The sequence below is a fragment of the Mesoplodon mirus genome (assembly GCF_964341445.2).
Source record: "Mesoplodon mirus genome assembly, chromosome: 12".
Classification (NCBI taxonomy): Eukaryota; Metazoa; Chordata; class Mammalia; order Artiodactyla; family Ziphiidae; genus Mesoplodon; species Mesoplodon mirus.
Window position 1 is genome coordinate 40,227,899 of NC_138988.1, and position 23,725 is coordinate 40,251,623.

General features: G+C 46.9%; 2 protein-coding genes across 13 annotated transcripts in view; both read left to right on the forward strand.

Annotated features, from left to right (window-relative positions):
• Positions 1-23,725, forward strand: part of MAP4 (microtubule associated protein 4) — a 170,668-nt gene that overhangs the window by 140,290 nt on the left and 6,653 nt on the right. For 5 of the 12 annotated variants that reach the window (XM_082637950.1, XM_082637949.1, XM_082637951.1 and 2 more), the window contains 7 exons: positions 11,291-11,397; positions 12,199-12,414; positions 15,668-15,872; positions 16,447-16,506; positions 16,627-16,919; positions 18,375-18,488; positions 20,288-20,380. In XM_082637950.1, the coding sequence (XP_082494076.1) occupies positions 11,291-11,397; positions 12,199-12,414; positions 15,668-15,872; positions 16,447-16,506; positions 16,627-16,919; positions 18,375-18,488; positions 20,288-20,380 (1,088 nt within the window). The remainder of the gene's footprint in view (positions 1-11,290; positions 11,398-12,198; positions 12,415-15,667; positions 15,873-16,446; positions 16,507-16,626; positions 16,920-18,374; positions 18,489-20,287; positions 20,381-23,725) is intronic. The other 7 variants (XM_082637948.1, XM_082637955.1, XM_082637946.1 and 4 more) reach the window with 3 other exon arrangements.
• LOC309813271 (uncharacterized protein) lies at positions 803-4,222 on the forward strand. The gene has a single exon (XM_082637980.1). The coding sequence runs from the start codon at positions 1,160-1,162 to the stop codon at positions 2,789-2,791; it is 1,632 nt and encodes a 543-aa protein (XP_082494106.1). The 5' UTR covers positions 803-1,159; the 3' UTR covers positions 2,792-4,222.

The window sequence follows — 23,725 nt, forward strand, 5'->3', positions numbered from 1 at the left end:
GGCAGCAAAGGACTATGCTGAATTAAATGGGGGCAGTGGGCTCTGGTGGGCGGCTAAAACCCTAAGCCACAGATAGCCAAGGTCCCTAAGTCCTAGAGTTCGGAGGAAGATGAACTGCTGCAGTGTGTTCCCGTGGCAACTAAGTGATCAGCAGGCTGGAAAGAGCAGGCAGGGCTGGTGCAGGAGGGAGAGACACATCTTGTCCAAGAAACTAAGAGGGATCGGGGCAGGAGTAAAAGTACGAGCATGTATTGTCACACAAGTGTCTTACAACTTGGATACATGTCCCCAAAGTGCTGATCACTGAAACCTTTAAATGAACCGCTTATTAGATGCTTGCACAATGCAGAGCTACAAGATGGAGCTCTCACTGGGCTTTGGGGACTCACTCATGTCAGTTTTCAAGTGAATTTGATAAGTTGTTATGACAGCAAAACTACTCTTCCTCTGAGAAATGAATGCCTCCAATTTTGACATTACATTAAGTTTCCTTTTTTTTTTTTTTTTTTTTTTTTTTTTTTGCAGTACGCGGGCCTCTCACTGTTGTGGCCTCTCCCGTTGCGGAGCACAGGCTCCGGACACGCAGGCTCAGTGGCCATGGCTCACGGGCCCAGCCGCTCCGCGGCATGTGGGATCTTCCCGGACCGGGGCACGAACCCACGTCCCCTGCATCAGCAGGCGGACTCTCAACCACTGCGCCACCAGGGAAGCCCCTAAGTTTCCTTTTTTTAAGTGAAATTTTGAGCAATTTTTTGGAGTCTTTGTTCTTTAAGGGTTATGGCTTAGGATTGGCAAATGAGTCTTATTTTTAAAACAGTTTTTTGAGTAGGTGACAGTGGAAGTGTGGGCATAGTGTCACATAAGCGAGTGTGTGGGTACACACGGTGAAAGCCGGCATCATTACTATCCTCAGTACCCAGATTAGCACCATCCCGTGTTTTAAATTGCAGATCTAAACAGAGTGCCAGTTAACAGGAAATTACATTTTCAGTTTAACAGTGGCATTCGATTGTGCAGAAAGGAGCAGGTTCCTTGCTTTCTCTTTCTTTTTCATTCATTCCTTCCTTCTTCCTTCGTTCCTTTCACACTAGTAAATATATTTATCATCCAACTGCTTGAGGAGAGAGGAGTGTTGGGTGATAGACAGGTTTAGTCATGAATGCTGGGGACTTGGTGTGATGTCACTGCCAGCTCTGTGATCATAGGTGGTGTTAGAGCTCCAGGAGCGGCGGGGAGAGCCGTGGAAGAGGCGATGTCGCTCTCACACAGGCAGCCAGCCTCACGCACTGCCACTCCCGGCCAGCTCTGTCAGGGCCAGCCTACACAGTGCTGGGTGGATTCCACAAAAGAAATGAGCCAAGCTGGGTTTGAGTGGCAGAGGACAGAGGGCAAGCTGAATGAGATCGGGCTGAATGTCAGCATGGACGGGCAGCTGAAAGACGGGCTTGTGAAGAATGCCAGCTTCCTGGAGCAGAATAAGCACTGCTTCTTTGAGGGGAAGCTAGACAAAGAGCTCGGCATTGAAGCACAGGACAAGGAGTATCAAGCCACCTCGGGTCACCTTGCGAGCAGGTATGTGATTGCAGACAGCTGCCATCCCTTGGAGGGGAACTCGGTGCACCAGAAGACGGCCGAGTTACATCTGGGACCCAGAGAGGGGCCAGACAAAAACAAAGCCACTATAGTTCCGGGGACGGTGGCAGGGAAGAATGTGCCGGAGACAGAGAGCCAGCCAGATCTGGATTTCCCTGGGGCTGCTGACATGCCCACCCAGTGTGTTAAGGAGCAGGAAACCAGTGTTGCGAACCCCAACTTCCATCCAGTGTCAGTGGCTCAAGACCCTCAGCACTCAAGGGACGGAACTCCAGGAAAGGAGAATGACATCCCTGCTGGCTGCCGGGTGATTGGGGTGGTGAGTGATAGCTCTGGGCAGCTCGAATATGAGTCCTCCCTAGCGGTGGCTGTAGCCCACCCAGCCCCCACTGTTGCGCACTCACCCGCTGCCATTCCACCAATCACTAGGGTCGAGTACACCCCGGACTATGTGAATGCCAGCTCTCATATCAAAGACCATGATAAGGAGTTGGAGAAATTGAGTTCTACTGAGAGGGCCGCTTTGCTTGACCAAGACCCCCAGCAGAAAAAGGCAATGCGCCGGGCCCTGTCTGAGTGCTCTCATCTCTCAGTCCCCCCAGCTGTCAACCTTGCAGATAAGTATCCTGAACTTCCCGCCCAAGAAGAGCTTTCTTCTGGCCTGCTACCCCTCACCAGTAGCCCAGTGCTGAGTCCCACACCCAAAAAACTGGGGGCTCCTGCCATCAGGCGCTCCATGACGGTGGCTGAGGAACAGACAGCCAGCCACAAACTGAACCCTGGAGAACTGCCCATTCTGTCTACTGAAGAGATACCTCCTCTCAACTGCGAGGAACCAGTGGCCAAGAGGAGAGAAGAACTGACCCACTTCAACAACAGCAGCGGCAGCTCTGGGAAGAGGGAACTGGGCACTGCTGGGTTCTATCTCCATGGTAAGCTGGAGCAGATTCCTGAAGTAAGCAGCAAGGAAAAAGGACAAGAAGATACTAGTGAAACTAGAGCGGATTCATGCTTCCAAGTCTGCCGGGGAGGTGAGAAACGGCCAGGACAGACAGTTCTGGCAGGGAAGAAGGAAATTGAGGTCACCACAACCCAGAGCACTCCATCGTTCCTGTGTGAAGAGACCCCACGTGATGGTATGTTTCTAAATTTTGCCTCCATGGGGAACAAGCAGACAGCAAGGAAGGAACCAAAGTGACAGATTACCGGCAGGAGCGTTAGGCGGCTCGTTCCTGCTTGGAGCCTCTGACTACCCAGGGAAAGCTGAATTCCCTTGCATCGGAAGGTTGGGGAGAGTGAAGCGAGAGAGTGCACAAAGTGACTCTAGCTGGGTCAACCTGCACGTCTCTTGGTGTGACAGATGGTGTGGACTGAGGGCGTGGGCCGAATCCCGTCAGAGAGGGGTGGGCATAAGACATAGAGCCCCTTACTTGACCTCATGTCACCCTGCCCATCCCTCCCCCCATCCTCCCACCCCTCAGCTCCCTGTTGGTTTGAACCAGATGATTCCCGAGCCCTAAATCATCCAATCACAACTGATTGATTTCCTTGCTTGAAAATCTGTCACTGTGGATTCACAATGGCTTTATCAGCACTAACCTCCTCTCATTAAGTAGCGCAGTCTGGGTGCAAGCTCTGTTTTCCGTTTTGCTTTTGAGAACGTTTTGCTTTTGTTCAAGCTGAAAAAGAGCCTTTTAAAGCTGGCTATTTAATATTCTTTTCCTGTTCTTCATGTTTGACCCGGTCTTGCTTCTAGTTTTCTCTCTGTGTATGTGTGTTAGGAGGATTTGTGGGGAGAAGGGGAAAGTGGACAGTGGAGAGACTTGTGGTTAATAAACAGCTAAATGTTGCGGTCCTTGCGGCTGCCGCTTTGTCTTTTTTCCTGGCCCTTTCTTCTCTTCCCCACCCCCAGCCCTCCACGGGTCCTATTGTTGGTGGTCTTACAAAAGCTTGTTTTCCTGAGTCCAGTTTGTGCACAAAGGACCGTGATTCACAAGCTAGTTAATGGAGATTTACAATATGTGTTTTGTTTGTTATAAAAATAGCCTCTCTTCCTAGGAACCGTTTCCTCTAGTATTTATACCTCTCAGTACATATTTACAAAAATGTTTTACTCATTTTTTCTTAATATTAGAAGTGGTATTTTCTAGGGGTAAGGGTAAGTAGAAAGGACCCTTGAAGACTGGCAGGTGTGTGACGTGGTTTTGTTTGTTTGTTTGTTTTTTTAAATAGAGGTGGGCAATAAAGCATCATATTTCCTCCATGATTTCTTATGACTCCAAGATGGTAAGACTCAGGTGTTCTATGCTGTCGCTTCCTTCTAACTGTAGCGGAACTGTAAGGGCCTCCTGGATAGGACTGTCTCATCTTTTTTTGCTTGATCCCCAGGTGCCCAGTTCAGTGCCGTATACCTTCTAGGTGGTAATGAGTGAAGATTTTTGTTTATTTCAGAACAAGTTTGTCCTAGTTCACACTAAGAGAAGTTCACGCCGGTAGGAAAAAAATGTCAGATGACTGACAAACCTCACTGATCTGTTCACCTAATAAATGTTTGAATGCTGACTGCTAAACTCTATGTAGATAAAGCAATATAAGGATTCGTTGTTCACCATACCTATCATATGCCACTACCTAGGCCCTGGATATTGTCCTTACCCTCGAGCGACTTGTGATCTAGTTGGGGTGGCAGGGGTCGGGGGTGGGGGTTGTATGAGAGGATTGTGAATCATGAAAACTTTTGGGAGGAGGTGGCCTTGGAAGCCTAACAACGTGGAGGGAAAGCCTTCCAGGCAAAGGTATGAAGCTCAGACAGCTCATATTAGGTAAAAGAACAATGACGAGTATTTGTGGGGCTTCTCTTAATTATTATTTAGTTTCAAAGAACAGAAACACGCTCATAGGAACTCAAATTTATAAAAAGCTATTTGTTGACAATCTCAGGGAATCCTATTGCAGGAAGTGTAGCCCAGCTACAGCCATTGTGTGTCTCACTTAGGACCTCTGCTTTGCCCTGAACATGTGTTCCATTCTCTTCCCTTCTGGAAACTGTTCTCTGCCGTCTCCTACTTTTTGCTTCTTTTGTGTCTCTGGTCTGTACAGGACATTGGTTGCCATGGTTTTGGGTTCTGTGCCCTACTTTATATCTCAGGAACCCAAGGTTGCTTGGCTATAGTTTTCATATTTTCTTTCTTTTAGGGAAAGAATGAGTAAATATATCTTATTGTCTCAGCTTGGTCAAGTCACCTGTGTGCCAGGAACCAAAGCCTTCTTCACCAGTCTTGGCCATTTTGAGCTGCCCACTTCATCTGGGGCTCCTCTGGAGAAGGATATGGGTTGAGCAAATATGCCAAAGCCATCTGTACATCTGTGGCAAGAAATAATGGGATAACAAATCTAGAAAGTTGTTTGGAACCCAAGCTTAGTTGTTCCCTGAGTTGTTTAAACCTTACTCCCATGTTCAAAAAACTGTCCTGACTGCCTATGACAATAAATAAAGTGGCCCAAATTTGGCCTTGAGAAGATTCACCTGTTCTCAGTAGAAAAGATAAACTGGAAGACAGAGGATTGAAGGCAAAAAAATCCCATGATGACAGTTGGATTCATGTAGTAGTAAAAGGTGAACTACTGAGGACATGATAGGGGAAGTATACCAGAAGCGAAATCAACTGGACTTGAAAACTGGGTGTGGAAGGTGAGAGGGGGTGGGGGGCGGGGGGGGGAGTTGAAAATGATGCTGTGATTTTGAGCCTGGGTTTTCCAGCGAGTAGTAGTACAAATAATGGAAAGATGCAACAGAAGGGAGCAGTTTTGTGTTCTTTTTGAACATTCTTCTGTGCAACTGTAGGGATATTTGGGTGGTGGTCTCTAGCAGTTGGCTGGTATATACCCCGGAAGCAAAGGAGGAGGGTCATGGTGAGAAGCACTATCTGGGAGGAAGACTGTGGTTTCTTCTTATGTGGTGGTCAGGCGTTTTTCACTGGGTGACACTTAACTTGTGCAGGTTGAGATGTTGCATGTTTATATCATAAGCAGTGAGACTTCATGAAGTGTTCATGTTGTTTGCTGAAAAATCCTGTGCTTATTGAAAAATGTTCATGGTGGTCTGAGGCCAGTGGCCAGTGGCAGCAAGTCAGACATTTGGTGAGATATTCTTTCAGCTTGCTGTAGAACAGAGGCGTTACCAATACCTTGCAAGGTGGGGGTGGTTTTCTTTCTTCATATTTTTAGAACTAAAAAAATTCCGTTTTCAACTAGAAATGCATATGGTTTCAAGCATCAAAAAGTACAAGATGCTATACATTAGAAAATCTCCTTCCAAGGGAAGGTGACATTGATTCACTGTTTCCTGTTCCTCTCTTCTAAATACAGCTAGATACTCTGGAAAGAATGCGCCAGATAATCAGAAAAGGAATCTGAAAGGTAGAAGGGAGAGGGCAGGCTGGATAGGGCTCAGGCCTTGAGGAAGGACAGGGCAGTGAGTTCCCTGGCTTTTCTTTTTAATCTTCCATGTGTCCTGGTCTGGGCACTGCAGAGTGTCTACAACCTGGAATCACCAACAAGCATAGATAAAAAGAAGAAGAAAAGGCAAAAAGAAAGAAAGAAAAACCTGCTCTCTTTTGACCAAAGACCAGGAACGGGGAAGCCCTATTTCCCTCCCCATATCCAGCAGTGTTGGTGGACTCAATCTTCTTGCACGTACAGTGTCAGCAGAGGTCATCAGGGCCTACCTGTTGTGCACTTCACACCTGGCAGCAGTTGCAGGCCTGATCCACCCACAGTGGCAGGGAAGCTCATCCCGTCCCCACTAGGTGGCAGCACCAGCGGCACCAGCCTTCTACCCAGTAGCAGAAGGAAAGGTGGGTAGGTTTCCTGCTACACTCTTTCCTCCATCATCAGGCCAGTTAGGTGCTTCCTGCTCCCAGTGGCTTCAAAACAGGAAGTCCACCAGCATCAGGCAGCCAGAAATCAGGCCAGGAGAAAGTCTGCATTCCATGGGTCCAGCATCACTCATCCCCCACCCAGTGAAACCATCTGTCCCACGGAAGTGCCTTGAGCCCTTGCAGGCAATACCAACAGGGATTGAGTGACAGCCTCATGGAAGCAGAAAAACACAGCAGGCCTGTATTGCACTACAAGGGCCCTGGGAACTAAATTGTTATTGAAACTACCTGCACACTAAATTTAAACAGTGATTACCTGCTAATATACAAAAAGGATTTTAAAATCCCTTCTTAAAATCCATCATAAAATTATTTCAAGAAGTTATGAATTCTCTTGAAATAAATGGAACTAGAAAATTTCAGCAAAGAAATAGAAGTTATGGGCTTCCCTGGTGGTGCAGTGGTTAAGAATCTGTCTGCCAATGCAGGGGACATGGGTTCGAGCCCTGGTCCCGGAAGATCCCACATGCCGTGGAGCAACTAAGCCCATGTGCCACAACTACTGAGCCTGTGCTCTAGAGTCTGTGAGCCACAACTACTGAGCCCGCCTACTGCAACTACTGAAGCCCGTGCACCCTAGAGCCCATGCCCCACAACAAGAGAAGCCACTGCAATGAGAAGCCTGCGCACCACAACGAAGACCCAACGCAGCACATACACACACACACACACACACACACACACACACAAAATACAATGAATAAAAACTGGTAGAGCTGAAAGGAGAAATAGACAAATCCACAGTTGTAGTTGGGGGCTTCTACATCCCACTCTAAGCAATTGATAGAACTACTGGACAGAATATTGGTAAAGGTAAAGAAGAATTTAACAGTAACATCAAACAACAGCATCCAATTGACATTTATAGAAATTCCACCTAACAACAGCAGAATATTCTTTTTTTTTTAATTAGAGTATAATTGCTTTACAATGTTGTGTTAGTTTCTGCTGTACAACAAAGTGAATCAGCTATATGTATACATATATCCCCTCCCTTTTGGACCTCCCTCCCAACACCCCCCGCCCCACCCTTCCTACCCATCCAGGTCATTACAGGGCACCGAGCTGAGCTCCCTGTGCTATACAGCAGGTTCCCACTAGCTATCTGTTTTACACATGGTAGTGTATATATGTCCATCCTAATCTCCCAGTTCATCCCACCCTCCCGTTCTCTATTCCTGCCCCACAAATACGTTCATCTGTACCATTTTTCTAGATACCACGTATATGCGTTAATATACAATATTTGTTTTTCTCTTTCGGACTTACTTCACTCTGTATGACAGACTCTAGGTCCATCCACATCTCTACAAATGAGCCAGTTTCATTCCTTTTTATGGCTGAGTAATATTCCAGCCATATATGGATGTGGTATATATGTACCACAGTGTGTGATGTATGTACCACATCTTCTTTATCCGTTCATCTGTCAGTGGACATTTAGGATGCTTCCATGTCCTGGCTGTTGTGAATAGAGCTGCAGTGAACATTTGGGTACATGTGTCTTTTTTTTCTTTTTTCTTTTTTTTTTGTTTGTTTTTCGGTACGCGGGCCTCTCGTTGTGGCCTCTCCCATTGTGGAGCACAGGCTCCGGACGTGCAGGCTCAGTGACCATGGCTCACGGACCCAGCCGTTCCACGGCACGTGGGATCTTCCCGGACTGGGGCACGAACCCGTGTCCCCTGCATCGGCAGGCGGACTCTCAACCACTGCGCCACCAGGGAAGCCCAGGAAATTGAATTTTTAATTAAAAAGCTTCTGATGGTTTCAGTGGAGAATTTTACCATACATTTAAAGAATAATTAACACCAATTTTACACGTTCTTTGCCAGAAAATATAAGAGGAAGGAGCACTTCCTAACTCATTATATGATGTCTGTATTATCCTGATAACCAAAATCAGGCAAAGACAGTACCGAACAAACTACAGACTGATATCTCCCATGAACTTAGATGCAACAATTTTTAACAAAGTACTAACAAATCACACCCAGCAGTATATTAAGATGATTATACACAACAGCCAAGTGGAGTTTATTCCAGGTATGCAAGGCTGGTTCAATAATCAAAAACCAGTCAGTGTAATCCATATCAAAAGTCTAAAGAAGAAAAATCATAAACACATAAAATTCATTCAACAAAATCCAACACCCATTTATGATAAACTGTCATCAAAGAATAGAGGGAGAACCTCTTCAACTTGAGAAGGAGCATCTACAAAAAACCTACAGCTGACATCATAGTTAATAATGAAAGACTACATGTTTTCACCCTAAAGTTGGGAACAAGGTAAGGATACTTGCTGTCATCACTCTTATTTAACATAGTACTGGAGGTCCTGGTTAGCACAGTAAAGCAAGAGAAGGAAATACAAGGCATATAGATTGGAAAGGAAGAAAAAAATCTGGCTGTGTTTGTAGATGATATGATTGTTTATGGAGAAAATTCCAAGGAATCTACCCTCACAACCCCTAGAACTAATTAGTGAGTTTATCAGTGTCACAGGATACACTATCAACATGTAAGAAACAATTAATTGCATTTCCATTTAGTAACAATGAACCTATTTTATTCAAAATCCTGTAATAAATATTCGTAGCAGCTTTACTTATAATAGCAAACAGCCAGAAACAACCAAAATGTCCTACAGTAGGTGAACGGTTAACCTGTGGTACAGCCACGCCATGGACTTCTCATGTACAACACAGATGCACCTCAGAAGCGTGTTGCTGGGTGAAAGAGGCCAGCTACAAAAAGTAGGACGCTGTGTGATTCCACTTATATAATATTCTTGAAATAATATTTTAGAGATGGCAAGCAGATTAATAGCTGCCAGAGATTAAGGGATTGGAAAGGCAGAGGGAGTGGGGTGGCTATAAAAAAAAAAAAGGGTAACATGAGGGAGCTCTGTGGTGATGGAACAATTAATGTGTTTTGATTCTTAGTAGTGGTTACATAAAGCTACACGTGATAAAATGGCATAGAACTGCTTACATACGCACACACACACACACACGAATGTATGTAAAACTGGAAAAGTCTGATAAGCTCTCTAGATTGTACCAATATCAGTTTCCCGGTGTACTATAGTTTTATGCAGGGTGTCATTGGGGGAGACTGGGTAAAGGGTACACAGAACCTCCCAGTACATTTCTTTGTAACTTCCTGTGAATCTTTACTTCAAAACAAAAAGTTTTAAAATAAAGCCTCCTAACGCTCCCTAGTTTTGTGCCTGGTCCTCCACCCCATCCCAAAATTAAGTCACCATTGTTTTGTTTCATCATCGTTCTTCCAAAGACTTTTTAAAAATGCACGTACAAGTATATTTGCAATAGAAGTGTATTGTCTTCTAGACAATGGTTTCATGTTATACCTACTGTTCTGTGCCTTTTCTTTTCACTGAGTAGAGATCGTTCCCTATCAGTCATGGTTTATTTTTTCAAATTCAGAGATAACATTGATACTTCTGCCATATGCTTTAACCAGTTTTCAGTTAACAGACTTCTGGGTTCAGTCCTTTGCTTTTAGGAACAATGCTCTGGTGAAAGACCATACACATTTGCTATTTTGCAGGTATGTGAATATATCTCTAAGATAAATTTCCAGAAGTTGTAATTCTGGATTAGAATTTATTTGTACTTGTAATTTTCGGAGATACTGCTAGACTGCCCTGCATCTGATTTGTACCATTTCACACACTTCCAGCAGCGTATGTCCTCACATTATCCCCAGCAGCTACTTTGAGATTTTAGGACTTTTTGACAATATGTTAGGTTAGAAATGGTATCTTTTCATATTTTCAAAAGTGATTTGTATTTCTTTTTCTGTAAACAGTGTTCATATTCTTTCAGCCATTTTTCCTGTTCATTTTCTTTTTGGCCTTTATAGGAGTTGGTTGATTTGTAGGAGTAGTTTATGTAATAAGCTCTGTGTCTTTGATGTGAGGTTCAATACTTTTTTCCTGTTTATCATTTGCCTTTTGACTTTTCGTATTGTTTTCTGGGGCACGTGGAAGCTTTTTACTTTTCTGTAGTCCAACTTATCTTTTGTGGCTTCTAGATTTTGTGCCAGTTAGAAAGGTGTTCTCCACACCCAGGTTATAAATTTCATGGTATTTTAATGCTTTCTGATATAGCCCTATTGAAATCTGGAGTCACCTCCCCACAGTGGTGCTGCTGGGCGTAGCCTTAGGCTGTAGACTTTATTTCTGGCCCTGGATCTGATTTCATGGGTCTCCTCGGCCTTGTTGGAAATCTGGGTCACTGCTAGAACCAGATCAAGTTCCTCTCACATCCTCCATAAAGTGGTGCTTTACAGGGAAAGGAAGGAAGGGGAGGACATTGGATGATCTTCTGGCTCTTATCCCATCTCTCAGCAACCTTTATTCCAAGAGATAAACTCTAGTAGAAGTGGTTTTTGTCCCCTATGTGCTCTGGGAGTTAGTGGTTGGGTGACAGAACCCCTTTGCCAGTCTCCAGGGAAGGGAAATGAAACTTCAAGGGCCATTTCCTTCCACTGAGCATTTGTGCAAATCCTAGTTAAGTTGCTTTTCCACAGGGACAGGCTGCTTGAATCCCTGGAGTCTAAAACTGTCCTTTGTCACAGTGAGGGGGACTTGGGAGTCTTGTCCACTTTCAGCAGCATAGCTCTGGATTTTCTCAGAATGAAGTGCTAGTTAGTGGTGTGTCTCTGCAAAGACTTGTGTTTTCGCAATGGGTGTGAAAAACATTTGCTTAGCATAACTTTTCCCCCTTTAGGAATAGCCAAACTAGAAGAAGGACGGCTTACTGGGAGTGTGACCGGAAATGACATCACCGCCCCTCCAAACAAGGAGCTCCCACCAAGCCCAGAGAAGAAAACAAAGGTAGGTGCCAGAATGGTGGGTTGTCTTCCACTGTGATTTTTAAAAACTATCTTCTGCTTATTATTGCTTGAGTCATGCAAATGAAATTTCTTTTTTCTGAGCTATTATGAGTCCTTCCTCAAGTTTGGACATGCTTAGAAAATATTTTATATTCCCATTTTACCATGGTGGCCTAACTCAAACCTTTAAATCTTTGCTTTTGACCGTATTATCTTGAATATCTGTTCTGTAGATGTTGTTTCTGCTTCCCTTAACAACAATAAAAAAGGGAATTACAGAATTATTCAGAAATCCATTCTGAAGTCTCTGTTAATGAAAAAGGAGCACAGATTTTTAAGGTGGATCATAGCTCCAGACATTTATTGGTACTTATTGCAAAGTACAAATACCACATTTTAGTGTGGGCTTAAAACAGGACGTTGATATTGCCTCATAGAGGTGCAGATACTAAATAGCCTAATCACCTGCTGGTGACTTTCTTCACAGAATTATTGCAGGCTTCAAAAGTTAGTTAATTGTTTAAAGTTATGACTGAATTTAAATCTTCAGGTGCCAAACTGCTGGAATTTGTGACACTGTCATTAAGAAACAATTCCCAGTTTTCTTTATCTGCATCCTGGCATCTTTCCACTATTTACTGAGCTCAGAAGAAAGGAGTGCTAATTTTCAGTTGCATCTATCCTCATTGCTTATAATTTTACTTTGAATTGTGCAATTTATACTTTTTTTTAAATTTGTTTTTATTCTTGTCTGTGTGTTTGATGTTGGCCTTTAAAAAAAAACCAACAAATCAACTTAAAGCCTTTGGCCACCACTCAACCTGCAAAGACTTCAACATCGAAAGCCAAAACACAGCCCACTTCTCTCCCTAAGCAGCCAGCTCCCACCACCTTTGGTGGGTCGAATAAAAAACCCATGAGCCTTGCTTCAGGCTCAGCACCGGCTGCCCCACCCAAACGCCCAGCTGCTGCCACTGCCAGGCCTTCCACCTTACCTTCAAAAGACGGGAAGCCCAAGGTAAGTAGTCACCTGAGCACCGTGCCAGGGAAAAGTTTTCCCCTCCGAGTGTCAGGTAGTCAGGCTCTGTTGCTTCCAGACATGGAAGCAGGCTGGTGGAACTAGGGGAAAGGAGAGGGCAAAGGGGGAAGGGTAACTCAGATCATTTTGGGAGCTCTTGATGCCGACATGAAATTCGGTGGCCTGTTTTCCTTTGTGCCTTTTCTGCCCTGGCTGGAGGCACTCTTGCCTCTGCTCTGGCTCCTCCTTTCTCCCAGCTCCTCCTCACTCTTCGTCTGTTTACATACTGATTAACCAGTTTCCCCACTCCACATGCCAATCATATACTCATTTTTGGTGTAATTCCGCCGTCAAATTCCCAGTCAAATTCAATTCTTTGTCTTTCTTCTTAATCATCCCGCAGAAGTGAATTTCCTCCATTAGTTGATTCGTGATTAGCTCTCCCAGCTTATCTTCCAGCAGATTCCAGCATCAGGTGGTAACTTACTTTGCTTTTGGCATTAGGCTACCTCTCACTGGGCTCCTTCTGCAGTTTTTCAGTTTTCCGGGTCACCCACACGTTATTGCTTAGAAACGGGTCAGTTTGGAACAGCAGTAGCTTCACAGGTTTGTTCTTGGAGGAGAGGGTGGGTGGAATCTGTGACTTCCTTTTCTAACATCTTGTTTTCTTTGAGAAGGGCCTTTTAGGTCAGCCTGATATTACTCTTTTTTTTTTTTTTTTTTGCGGTACACGGGCCTCTCACCGCTGCGGCCTCTCCCGCTGCGAAGCGCAGGCTCAGCGGCCATGGCTCACGGGCCCAGCCGCTCTGCGGCACGTGGGATCCTCCTGGACCGGGGCACAAACCCGCGTCCCCTGCATTGGCAGGCGGACCCTCAACCACTGCGCCACCAGGGAAGCCCCCGATATTACTCTTTAAAATCATGATGAGGAATAGTTTACCATGTTGAAATGTCAGTGTTTTCATTTAATCTTGTAAAGCAAACTGGTGGAACCTAGGAATTATAGACTAGGTTGAAACCCTGGCCAAGAAACTGAGAAATCCTAGTATAGACTAGGAATTATAAAATCTCATAAAGCTTTCTGATCCTCATTTACCCAGTTGACACTGCTTTTCTTGATGTTTAGAAAACAACTTATTTGAATAAGAGGGCAGAGGGAAGGTGGCTGGAGCCGTGGCAGCAGCTCCTCCCTGACACAAATCCTGGGGGAGACAGAGGAGGCCATGGGAAGGAGGGGGTACTGTCTAGTGAAGTTCACTCTGTAATAATAACAAAAATGAAGCATACTGTAGTGGTTTCTTTATAGACATTAACTCTTTTAATTCTCTCTCTCAACAACCCATAATGTGGATTTTAGTATCCTCATTTCAGAGCTCAGTTAAATAACATTTCTGTAGTCCAGTGCTAATAAGCGGCAGAGCCCGTATTTGAACTTGGGTCTAACTCCAACACTGGTGCGCAAGGCCTCTATCCACACTCTTGTTTCCTGTCTTTTTGCCATGCAGCTTTTAGACAGCATTTTGAGATACTGCTGACCTGAAGAGGTGATGTGCCTCATAATGATTACCGTTGTTTATCTTTTAGATAAGAAACAGATGGAAACATTTTGAGAGATGGATAAAACTAAAGCCTAATGAAATTTGTTTTTTTCCTTATTTGGTAGAAAGATTTATAGGAGCAAACAAAGGGGAAAAAACTATTCAGAAAAAACAAGATCTGTGATTCTGGCAGAGGAGAAAATATAATTGAGAAAACAGGAGAGTGACTCCAACTCTGAGAACAGGCTGGTTCTGCAACCTGCTGAGGCCAAAAGCCTGATGTCTAAAGAACATCACATCCTTTAGAGATTTCTATCTCGAGCAACTTTTTTCTAACTTATTTTATTATTATTACTCTTACTAGCAAAATATAAGACCCCACCTGATTATTCTGACTCATAGTATTGAAAATTTGAAGGAGACCCCAGAGAGCATCTGGTTTAGTCTTTACATTTTAGAGTAAACAGAGCAGGAGTCCCTCTGCACGGAATCCCACGACATGCTCAAGACAGAGCTGGTAGCTGGACCACTTCCCCTGATTCCAACCTTAGGGCTCTTTAACACCATGCTTGGGCCCTTCGTTTGTAGGAATGGTCACTACCCTGCATTTGCAGGGTTAGATTTTATTTAAATGGCTGCCAGCCCTTAATTTCTGAGAACCTCCTTAGCTGATTTTCCGTTTAAGCAGTATCTTGCTTGTCGCCACCAACATACTACCCTCTGTGTGGCCATTTCTCTTGGAGTATAAGAGCTGGATCCCCTTTGTCTGTTGTTTGGCTTACTCTCTTGAGTAACATGGTATATTTGCTTATCAAAACAGTCTGTTCATTGCCTATTCCTGTAGAAACCAGGCTGTATTGATTCCTTCCCTTCCTTGATAGTGACTACATGCCCAGCCTCCATGGAAGAGGAGCTAGAGTGACCCAGATGGCCTGTGTCTGCACTTGAGAGGCTTTTCCCTTTTGCTTTCAGTCAGAACTGTGGCATTGGCCTCCTCATTCCCCCTGTTGGTCAGGCCTGCACCCTCCACTGCCGCTTCTCACTGTCCCTGTGCTCTTACAGAATCCTCATCCTCCCATCCCTAACATCACTTATTATCAAGGCTGGTCCGTAGCGATCCTTTGTTCCAGCCTCCTTTGTCCAGATGAGGAAATAAAACCCAGAGAGGCTCAGTGATTTGCCCAAGATCACACTGTGAGTTGGGGGCCTGCCTGGGGCTGGAGCTTAGACCTGACTGATTTGGCCAACGCAGTTTCCAGCTGCAGCTCCATCCTGTTCGGAATTCACTGGGTGCATCTTAGCCAAAAGAATGGCTGAATTTGACGGAACATTTTAAATTTTTTGTTTTATGTATTTGTTTGATCTCTGGTCAAATATTAATACCTTAAATACATAGGTATTTAATGCAGTGGATCCTGAGGCAGACATACTTTGTGGTGTGGGGTATTTTCAGGGCTGTTCATTCTCACTGGTTCAGGTTGGATTCAGGTGGTTTGACTCCCTGTTTCCTGATCCCCAATCACACGGCACCCTACATGGCCATTTCTCATGTTGTGTGGAGGACTTTGATCATATAGCCACATATATTTCCTATCAGTGGCTGCCAAACCCACAGTACCCCTGCTTTCTGGCATAAGCTTATATGGAACCATCCTTTGGCGTGACTTCCTCGGCCTATTGCTGACCTGCAGCTCTTATTCCCACTTTCCTATTAGCAGCCTGTTGCAGAGGCAAAGATTCCTGAGAAGCGGGCCTCACCATCCAAGCCAGCCTCGCCATCCAAGTTGTCTTCTGCCCTGGCCAGTAGGCCTGGCTCCAAGAGCACCCAGACTGTTCCAAAAGCCACAGCAGCTGCCACTCTTGCCTCAGCTGGGCCAAGCAGTAGGAGCCCCTCTACACCCCTGCCCAAGAGGCCCACTGGTGAGTACTGCGCTTCCCTCCCACGGGAACCAGTGGGGAGGAGGGTGGGGCCTTGGCTTTTTGCTCCAGCCATAGCGCCAGCCGGCATCACAGACAGCTGTGCAGACCTGCTTGTGCACCAGTCCTTAATGAGGTCTGTTGAAAAGTGATAGCCTCGATCTCCATGTGAGGTTAGTAAGTATGTGTATCCAGAAAAATCCTGAGTGAAGGGGATACTCATGAATTCCAAGGTAGAATTTACTATTCCTTTCTTAGTAACGCCACAGCACCCAGCACGTTGTGTTCGTGGACTTTCATGATAAGAAATAGGCCATTCAGAGAAAGGCCACGTAGAAGGGAAGGCATTGTCAAGACTGCAGAAAAAAGTACGACACAGTGCTTGACCATGGACGCTCCATCAGGGCGTGGTCTTTACTTGGCTGTCTGATTTATTAGTTTGTTCTCAGATACTAGCACAGCCCCTGGCTCAGACAGTTTAGTAATCGTTGAATGAATGCATGAACCTCAGTTTTGGATGAGCCATTCAGTAGGTTATTTTGTTAATCGTGATGTTAAAAAGTATACATTTGTGCAGCGGTCAAGACTGAGGGGAAACCTGCAGACATCAAGAAGATAGCTACGAAGTCTGCACCAGGTAAGACCCCATCCGCCGCTTCATGGATCCCATATTTAAACCCCCACCTCTTCCATGGCTTTAAGGCTCCCTTTGCTGTCTCCCCTGCACATCTGTTATCTCTCACTCCCACCTTTGCAGCTGACGTGAGTCGCCCAAAGAGCACCTCCACCAGTTCCATGAAGAAAAGCGCCACCGTCCCTGGGGTGGCACCCCCAGCAGGGGTGACTCCCAGCCGCGTCAAGCCCACAGCCACGCCTCCCCGGCCCTCTGGGACTCCTTCCGTGGACAAGAAGCCCACGTCAGCCAAGCCCAGCTCCTCTGCCCCAAGGCTGGGCCGCGTGGCTACCAATGCTTCTGCCCCTGATCTGAAGAATGTCCGTTCCAAGGTTGGCTCCACGGAAAACATCAAGCATCAGCCTGGAGGAGGCCGGGTGAGTCCAGGGAGCTTGGGGTCCTCGGCAGGCTGGCCCCTGCTTCTTCCCCTGCCACATCTAAGCACCGTTCCCAGGCATGTCCTTGCATCGGCTCAAGGGGCCCACCATGCAGGGAGCAGTCAGGACGTTGCATTCAGTGTCAGGGAATTTCATCCTGGGCTCCGCCTCCCAGCAGCAGCAAGCAGGTGGCTCTGAGCTTTCTCTTCTCCTCTCCTGTTCTGCATTTTGGGGTTTAGGCTTACATTTTTGGAGGAAAAAGTGTTCTGCTTTACAAAACAAACAGAGGAGGCCTCTGAGCCTTGAACAGGTGAGAGACACTGGGCGGGAACCTGGTTTGTTCTGTTTCTTACCCCTGCACTGTGAACAGCAGGATAGGCAGAAAGAAGATGGACCGCCTCTTTGTTCTCTAAGCTGTGTCTTGGGTGGAGAGTCTGTCTGAACGAGGACTAGTGTCCTCTTGTGGCCAGGGTGACTTGCTGCAAGCCCCTGGCTTTCCTAAACAAAGGACCTTGATAGAGTGTTGAGATGGAGAAGCATGGCTGGCCACAGCGCTTCACTTTAAGGACTTTCTGGGTGCATCCACCCCAGAATTATTTGTTAACTATTAGCAACCACGGGGATTTTATGTGTGAAAAGGTGGTGGCAAAAGTCCAAGTTCGAAGTCCCGGGAGCAGCAACCTTCTCACCTCCTGCCTCATTCTCTAGCACTTAAACCACCACCACCAGCGTGCGCCTCCCCCCGCCCCCCAGGATAGGATACGTCAATCCAGAGCTGCTAAAAAATTGAAGAGGGTCCAAAACGAAGCAGAATCCTGGTGCTGTTGAAAGACACTGATGGAAAACTGGGATAAGGGCCCAAGAGTTGCTTTTGACAAGAGATTAGGCTCTAACATACCCAGCCAGGCATCTGGGGCTGTGGTGCTGATGGCCTGCCCGTTCCCCACCCAGCCCATATGCTCTTCTTATGTTTTCATGGTGCAAAAGTTGCAGCAGGTCTTGGTGAAGAGTTGAGTAACTCAGTCTGGTGATGAAAGTATTTTCTGTTCCAACGTACCTGAGGGTGTGGCACTTCCCATCATGAGTAGTGGCTCCCTGTGACCATGGCAGCTTGCTTGGGGCATTATCAGAACATGGGGCAGGGGGGTGGGACATTGTGATTTGAAAACCCCAGTACACACTCAGAAGAGAATCGCTCACTTAGCCTCCTTCTTGCCTCTTCTCCACGAATGGTGTCTTGAACTCTTCCTCGTGTCTCAAGTCTGGTCTGTAGCCCCTCTCCCTCCAGCCTGGTCTGCCCTGGCAAATCGGTGGTTTTTTTCTAGGAGCAAGGGTGACCTGCTTCTGCATGGTGGCCTGGCCTGGATGCGAGCCCCCTTCAGCCTTCTTCCCTTCTTAGTATCTGGGCTCTTGTCCTCTTGGTTTGAAATTTGCCCTCCCTTTATCTCCATCTAGGCCAAAGTAGAGAAAAAAACAGAGGCAGCTGCTCCAGCTCGAAAGCCTGAACCTAACGCAGTCACTAAAGCAGCCGGCCCAATTGGCAGTGCACAGAAACCGCCTGCTGGGAAAGTGAGTTTTATTTAGACTTTTACCTCTTGAAGGTAAAAGCTGGTCAACTGTTTCTTCCAGCCTCAGTCACTTTCCCTTCTATTGCACTTTTTTCCTATCCTTAACTAGTTTCTACTTCTCCCTGTGTTCCTTCCTCTGTGTTTGATGACTCAGGCATCACAAAATATTCTCTATTAACCTGAGAGTTAACAGAGCTAGGAGCCCACTAGCCCTTTAGGGAATATTTATTTAGCTGGATAAAATGGATCCAAACACTTTCAGTCACTTCCTTCACTCTGATCTTGATCTGAAACACACCCATTATGTACACAAACACACACAGAGTACCCAGCTTCTTCCTCGGTAAGACATGGCACTGGTAACCTTCCAGCAATAGGAACCCTGGAGCCCCTGTGCTTCAAGTTCAACTGAAGGCCCCTCTCAACACCTCTGGGTGTGGAGATAGCTTCATTTGTCCTGGTTCTCCAAGGACCTCTGTACTGAAAGTTAGGATGCTGATTCCCAGCGAAAACCCACTCAGCATAGGGATTGCTCCGTCACCTGGATGCAGCAGGGAAACGCTAGGTTCTTTCCCCTTGTCTCCACACCCTGGAGCCAGGGCCCTCCTCTTGCCCTGGGAACCTTCTGCCCTTATCTGTGGCAGGTAGGTGGCCAGGGCAAGGACTTTGTATGGTTGGCAGGTGGGGAAGGCTGCACCATGGTTCCTGAGAGCTTCTAGAGGTCCTGTAGGTCTCTGGTTCATTAGGAAAGTGGTTTGCTCACCAGTTGTTCATCATTGATATTGTAAAGAGGGCAAGAACAGTTGGAGTTTCTCAGGGTAGATTACTCTGGGGAGAACCCTTCAGTTTGGGGGCAACATCATTTGTGAAGTGCTCTAAGAAAAGGAAGGAAGGATGCTGGCAACTATTCCTTCTTGAGAAGGCTCAAAAAGAATTCTTTGTCCCAGATCTTGGATCCTGAGCCTTTGTGTTGCTCCGTTCCAGGGGGATCCGTTTATATGCAACACAGTGTGCAGGTGCCCCTCCCCCCAGATTGTGCCTCACTGCAGCCCTGCCCAGAGCCTAGTCTCTTCACATATGAAACAGGGCACAGGATTGGACATCTGGAGGATTGTGGAAGGGGTTTTACCCTGGAATCAAAAAGAAGACTAGACTTAAACCTCAATTGCACTGTGCTTTCTTGAGTCCTGAGACAAGTGGGCTCTGCGTGGAAGTGTGGCTTCGGCCTGTGCCCCCTGGTGCCCAGGCTTCTGCATAGCAGGTCCAGCAGCCTCTGGTCCCTTCCTTCCCATCAGGGTCAGATCTGGGCCGTGAGCCAGCAGCCCCGGGCTTCTCCACACAGCCTTTGCTTCCTAGAGCAGGTCTGGCTGCAGGGATTCCAGGCCCCAGATTTAAGGGAAGTGCCGTCCTTGGGTGAGGACAGGTCCGGATGAGCAGGACCCTTGCAGAGAGGAGCTTCGGGGAGAGAGCAGGCTGGGGGTGGGCCGTGGCTGAGTGGGCATTGGGGCCACTGCTGTCTGCACCCTGCGAACTGCAGCCGGCCCCCAGGAGCAGTGAGGATGCCCATGTAGCGCTCTGGCGACATCTTCTGTCCTTGTGTTGTTTGTTCGTGTTTTCACTCTTTCCTGCTCCTTCCAGTTCCTTGGCCTGTGCTTTTCCACAGCTGTTCTGCTGAAGGTGGGGTTTTAACAGCACTCCCTGCCGCTCATCGTGGTCACGTGTGTACTCACTGCCTGCCCCGTGTCGGTTCTAACCAGCCCTCTCCCTTTGTGTTGTTTTTTCTGTTCTCTAACACTCCAGGTCCAGATAGTCTCCAAAAAAGTGAGCTACAGCCATATTCAGTCCAAGTGTGGTTCCAAGGACAATATTAAGCATGTCCCTGGAGGTGGTAATGTAAGTATGCGCTCGGGGCCGCTGGCGTCTGAGGCACCCTGGAAAGAGGGCCGCCCCGCGCTGGCGGGCGAGCGGAGTCGGGGGGACCCGATGCTCAAATGTGTTCAGACTGAGTGTTTCTGGTGAGCCCTAAGCGACAGCTGGGTGACACCCACTTGGCATCTTTTGCCCCTGTGGGTGGGAGGCCTTAGGAGTTCAGAGACCTGGTCTGAGGGACGCGGTCTGTCTCGAGTCCGCTGTTGGGGATGCAGTGGTCCTCACCTGGAGACAGGTGTCTGGACTTGTCCGGAGCCCATCCTTGAGTCCTTGCTGTTGTAGAGCAGGGAGTTTGTGTTCCACGTGCTCCCACCCATCCTGTGCCCTCCCTTCATCTCTGTGACTCTGCTCTTTCTCCTCTCCTCTCCCTGCTTCCTTCCCCCCTCTTTTCTTTCTGCTCTCCTTCCCCCACTCTTTCCCTTTTCCAACCCCTCCCTCCTATTTCCTTTTCTTTTTGGCTCTTTCCCTCTCCCATCCAGACATCCTGTTTATCATGCTGCTACTCTGTGCCACCCTTAAGATCTGCGCTAGGGACACGGGTGACTGGAGCTCATAGGGAGGTCCTGGTCTAGGGAGAGATGGGGTAGGTCACCACTGTCATCTGGCATGTGGAGAACACACTTGCATTTGCCACGTCCCTGTGACAGAGCCCTGCCCTCACCGCCTCTCCCCTCGCTTCTCTCCCACCCCAAGAGGGAGAGAGCTGCCCTGTCCTGGTCTCCCTTGGGTTCATTCGGTTCCTTCTCTCTTTCCTGACCTGGATTAAGTCCCGCTCTGCTTACCCTCTTCATTTTTAGGCTCTGTCCCCCCGCCCCCTCGGTGGTCATGTCGTCCTGCCCATGGCTTACAGAGGGCCTGACCCTGCAGTTCTGCTGTGAGGGTGCAAACATAGAACCCCTCTTTCTTCCCCCCGCACAACTCCCCTACTGCACATCCTTCCTGGTCATCTCCCCACCACTGGCTCTTCCTGGCGTGGGCAGAAACTGCATCCTTGGCACTTGGGTGGCCGGTTCTTGGCCAACTTGGAAGTTGGCCAGAGATCAGCCATCCCAGTGTGGAAAGGCAGAGGTGGGTGAAGCTTTTAAAGGCAGTGTCTGGTTAAGGTGAGAAAGATCTAACCCGTGAAGGGCACAGGTAGGCACTGGCCCTACCTTTTCCTCTCAGGCTTTGGCCTAGATGTAAACAGAAGGTGAACAGGGATTCTGAGGGAATTGGGTTGCGTGCGTGTGTGTGTGTGTGTGACACAAATGCATTTCTATATGTTGTGTGGTGTATGTCAGAGCTCTGAAAATAGTCCTCGTTTATCCGTCACCTAGTATGGTCTTCCCACACTGCCTACACATGACTTCAAACAAGATTTTTTTGGTGAGGGAATATACTTTTTAAAAGAGTTTTCATTTTAGGAGGTTTCCTTAAACAGCAGAGCATTAGGAAAATGCCTGTGACAGTGTTTCCAGTGGGAAGATGAGGGTAAACAGCCTGGACTAAGGCGCTGTCGTGCCTTCCATCAGCCCCTCCATAAAGCCACCATAAATATACCTGTGTATAAGAAGGGTGGCCACCAGCCGTACGTGTCTAACCCCATTCCCCCACAGGGCCCCCCTTCCCCCCAGAGAGAAATTCTGGGGTTACCACAGGGATTCGTGGCTTGGAACAGGATACTGGTCAGTACTCCCCACATGTTCCCACGTACACATAAACATGCCTCTTGTTGAGAACTGAGAGGACATCGGGTGAGAACATAGCAGCTACTTCTGTGGCTGATCCCAGTTTAAATGTTGCAGCAGTTTTAGTTCCATTTCACCCTTGCAAGGAGGGGTGTGTATGTTAATGGATTCTGAGACCTGTTGGCAGTGTCACTTCAGTAGCAGTATTGACACCTGCAGTGGCCTGCAGGCCAGGGGCAGATCACGTGAGCACACGGCTGGAGCGAGGTGCGGGAATGCCTGGTTAGTGGTGAACAGGCTGGTGCTGGCTGCCAGGCGTCACTGCGGGCGACTTTGGGGCTAGCACGAGAAACACACGTCCTAGGCCACAGCAGCAGCACGTGGCTCCCTAAAGCCGAAGCCGTCAGTGGAGGCCGGTGGCTAGGGGAGCGGGTTGGGGGTATCTTTTGGCTTTTGGAAGCGGATTGTGGCTCTTCTATGTACCAGCCTGGGAAGGCAGAGCTTGTCTCAGAGGCTTTGTTAACTTAGTGAGATGCAATTAAGTTTTTTAAAACTATATATATATATATATATATGTATATATATATATTTATCTATTTATTTATTTATGGCTGACTTGGGTCTTCGTTGCTGCACGCGGGCTTTCTCTAGTTGCGGCGAGCGGGGGCTACTCTTCGTTGTGGTGCGTGGGCTCTAGGCCACGCAGGCTTCAGTAGTTGTGGCTCACGGGCTCTAGAGCGCAGGCTCAGTAGTTGTGGTGCATGGGCTTAGTTGCTCCACGGCATGTGGGATCTTCCGGCCCAGGGCTCAAACCCGTGTCCCCTGCATTGACAGGCGGATTCTTAACCACTGTGCCACCAGGGAAGTCCCTAAAACTTTTAATTATAGAAATTTTCAAACATATACAAAAGTAGAAAAAATGGTAACATGAACTGGATGTACTTTTTTACCCAGCTTCATTTATTATCTCTGTGGCCAGTCTTATCTATAAATGCCCACCCCAGTTATTTTGAAGCCAGTTCTAGCTATATCTTTTATCTGCAAATATTCTAATATGTAACTTTAAAAGATAAGAACTCTAATATACATATGTATATAATATAAAATCCCATAGCATGTTAAACAGGTTTGCTTAATCAGGAAACAAGTAAGGTCCGTAAGTTGTGATTTGTTGATTTGCATCTTATGATCTTAGGTTTCTCTTACTCTACAAGTTCCCTGTTCATTTTTTCTTTTTTCACGGTAATATTTTTCAAGAGTAAACCGAGTGGTTTGTCCTAGAATTTGGATTCTGCTGAGGATGTCCCCATGGTTTCACTTAACATGTTCGTTAGTCCCACAGTTTTCTTTAGATTGATTCAGACTTGATTTTTTCCCCCACATTTTTGCAAGACGTTCATAAGCAGTGGTGGTGTTTCTGTCAGGAAACATAATGTCTCACTCTTCTCGTCGCCTCGCTCCTCGTGATGCTGGCAGCTGTTGATGCCCAAAACCATGAGTTCAGTGAAGGTGCACTGTGGTGAGACTCTAATTCTGCTGTCCCTTCTTCATTTATTGGCTGGAATACATCTATAAAGCGGAACTTCCCCTCATCAACTATTCTTTTTTTGAGGACTACGTTCATCTGGGGCACACTGTCAGC